The sequence below is a fragment of the Carlito syrichta genome, unplaced genomic scaffold (genome assembly GCF_000164805.1).
Source record: "Carlito syrichta isolate Samal-C Ts95f unplaced genomic scaffold, Tarsius_syrichta-2.0.1 Scaffold306441, whole genome shotgun sequence".
Lineage (NCBI taxonomy): Eukaryota > Metazoa > Chordata > Mammalia > Primates > Tarsiidae > Carlito > Carlito syrichta.
This window is the reverse complement of record NW_007250537.1, coordinates 438,523-441,294: the sequence shown is the minus strand read 5'-3', so window position 1 is coordinate 441,294 and position 2,772 is coordinate 438,523. Positions and strand designations below refer to the sequence as shown.

Sequence of the window (2,772 nt, the reverse complement as noted above, 5' to 3'; positions counted from 1 at the left end):
AGTAGCTGGAATTACAGGTGTGCGCTACCATGCCCGGCTAATTTTTTGATTTATTGTAGAAATGAGGTCTTGCCAAGTTGCCCTGGTGGGTTTCGAACCCACAGACTCAGGCAATCCACTCACCTTGGCCTCCCAAAGCACGGGATTACAGGCTGAGCCACTAAGCCCGGCCAATAAGGAAAAATTAAGAGAAGTAAGAGTCTGGTTGTGAATATAGTCTTGCTCTGATGGTCTTGGAAAAAGCTGTTCACAGCATGAAGTTGACAACTTCTTGTCCTGGTTTATAGTTTGAATGTCTCTGGTTGTGACATCAGACATTTTGGTGAACTCTTTATGTGGCCTATGCATCAGACAAAAAAAAAATATATATATATATATATTTTTTTTTTTTTCTTCTTTTTCCTTATTTATGTCTCTCACCTGGCAGGATAATGCTGTAGTTAAAATTTCACAATCAGTAATCTCTACAGGTAACTTGTACTCCCCACTTTAATTTAACCCAGTCATGGGATGCTATAGGTTGCCTACTAACTGAATAAAGAGGAATCTGTGCTGTTGATGATACGTCTTATTGCACAAAGATAAATACCGTGAGTACTGTAGAGCAGACTACTTGATTAAAGGGGGAGATCCTTGTCTGGCTATTCAATTTACTTTGGTTTATAGGGACCCTGGTTAAGGAGTACACTCCATCTGAACTCTTGGTATTATCCTCCTGTAGCTGCAACAGTAGTATTCCTGGTGTGTTGCATATCCTCAAAAAGTTTTAAATGTTTCCATACAGCTACCAGTAAAACGGCCAATGGTCTTTCTCCAACTGGAACAATAAAAACTCAAAAGAAATACACAATAATTAGGAGAACACCATAACCTATAAATGGCATACCCAGATTGTCACACCTGTATTCTTCCCATACCAAGTTTCCCTTTTCAAGCCCTTGCAGTCAGCCTAAAAACCTGAAATGTTTTTTTTTTTGAGGCATAAACTGGCCCTTTACTCATCTGCTGGCTTTTGGAATAAAATCACCTTCCTTCCACTACATCTCATGCTTATTTATTTCAGTGCACAAGCAACCAGTAGCGGAGCCTGCTTGCAACCAGTGGCTAAGCTTGCTTGTGATCAGTGGTTGAGCTTGCTTGCTCATTTAACAGATGTATGTAAAGCAAGTGGAGTATAAGCCCTACCAGACAATAAGATACAATATAATGTTGTAGCAATTACAATAGTGCAGACTGGAGCATGAATAGTCAGATGAAGCAATGTTGCAGAAGTTTAGTCCAGGGACAGACTAAAACATAAATTTCTAATTTCTAAGGGAACATTAGGCAGAATAAAAAGGGGGCTATTCTCAGAAATATGTATAGAACAAGTGTCAAGGCATGCTCTCAGTTGGACAACAGAGTGCTGAAAAATCAGACCACTAACTTGCAATACCTAATGGTAAGTTTAAGAAAACTCACTTCTGTAAGGATGACATCATCATCCAGGTCCCCTTCTTCATGTTGCTCAGGAGCCGGGGTGACCAGCATTGGAATCCCTTCCTCATCAGAGGAGTCAGAAATGGTGATGGGCCCATCTCTGAGATTGATCCAGTCTACAGGAAGGTAGAGAAAATTGTTGATAGAAGGCCAGCACAATCACATTCAATCTCTTAAGTTTAACTTTGGCCTGAAGTTAAGCATAAAGCCAAGTTCATAGCTACTAGTATGTTAACATACCTCTCCAAGCAGCACAAGTAAGTACTCATGCACTGACAGCCCTGTTTGCATGCTGATTTTTGTCACTAACACATTTTTAAATTGCTAGAGAAAATCTGACAATTTCTATGTTCAGGATCAACTTTTTCTTAAACTAGGTTGGACAAATCTGTTAATAAAATTTTCTTGACTGCCAATTTCTTTAAAGTGAAATCATGGTCTCCCACTCATCTCTTTTCTTCTCAGAAATAAAGTGCTGTTTCATTTAAACTGCTAGGTCTGAAAAAACTATCACACAAAATTATAATTTTCACTTAGTTATCTAAAATATTAAAATTTGTTCATTTTAGAACTATTGCAGAAACAAAGAACTGAATACCACATGTTCTCACTCATAAGCAGGCCCTGAACATTAGCCACAGTAGCACATGGGCGAGATCAGCAAACACTAGACGCTGCTAGAGGAGGGAGGGAGGGAGGAGAGAGGTGGGCACATTACAGCTGCAGTCGGGGAAAGAGGGTCAGTTAGAAGCCCAACCTTCACCTGCATGCAACCTAGTAAATCCCCACTTGCACCCCAAACTCTAAAATAATAAAGAAAAATAGAAAAAAATTGTTCACTTTAAACAAACTTCAAGGATCATTTCAGCAAACATACTTCAATATTTGAGTCAAGCACTCATTTAGCATCCATGACAGTAAGCAAATTTAACTTTTGGTTTCCTTTTAAATGTAGCTATAATTACACTAATCACCCAGATGTAGGAGTTCTGTTCAGTCTTTGCCTCTTTTTATCCTTTTGAAGATAGAGAACGTCTGATATAAATTACTGAATAACACAAACTGATCTTTTTTTTTTTTGAGTTGGAGTCTCACTCTGTTGCCCAGACTGGAGTGCAATGGCCGCTCCCGGCCCCCGCAGCCTCGACCTGCTGGGCTCCGGCGATCCTTCCAACTCAGCCTTCCGAGTAGCCGGAATTACAGGCCTGTGCTACACGCCCAGCTGATTTTTTGATTTATTGTAGAGATGAGTCTTGCTGCCCAGGCGGGTCTCGAACCCGCGGGCTCAGGCAA

At 40.3% G+C, this 2,772-nt stretch overlaps 1 protein-coding gene across 2 annotated transcripts in view; it reads right to left on the bottom strand.

The window, feature by feature from the left end:
• Nucleotides 1-2,772, bottom strand: part of RNF216 (ring finger protein 216) — a 175,898-nt gene that overhangs the window by 146,721 nt on the left and 26,405 nt on the right. For both annotated transcript variants that reach the window (XM_008063017.2, XM_008063016.2), the window contains one exon: nucleotides 1,462-1,595. In XM_008063017.2, coding sequence (XP_008061208.1) covers nucleotides 1,462-1,595 — 134 coding nt within the window. The remainder of the gene's footprint in view (nucleotides 1-1,461; nucleotides 1,596-2,772) is intronic.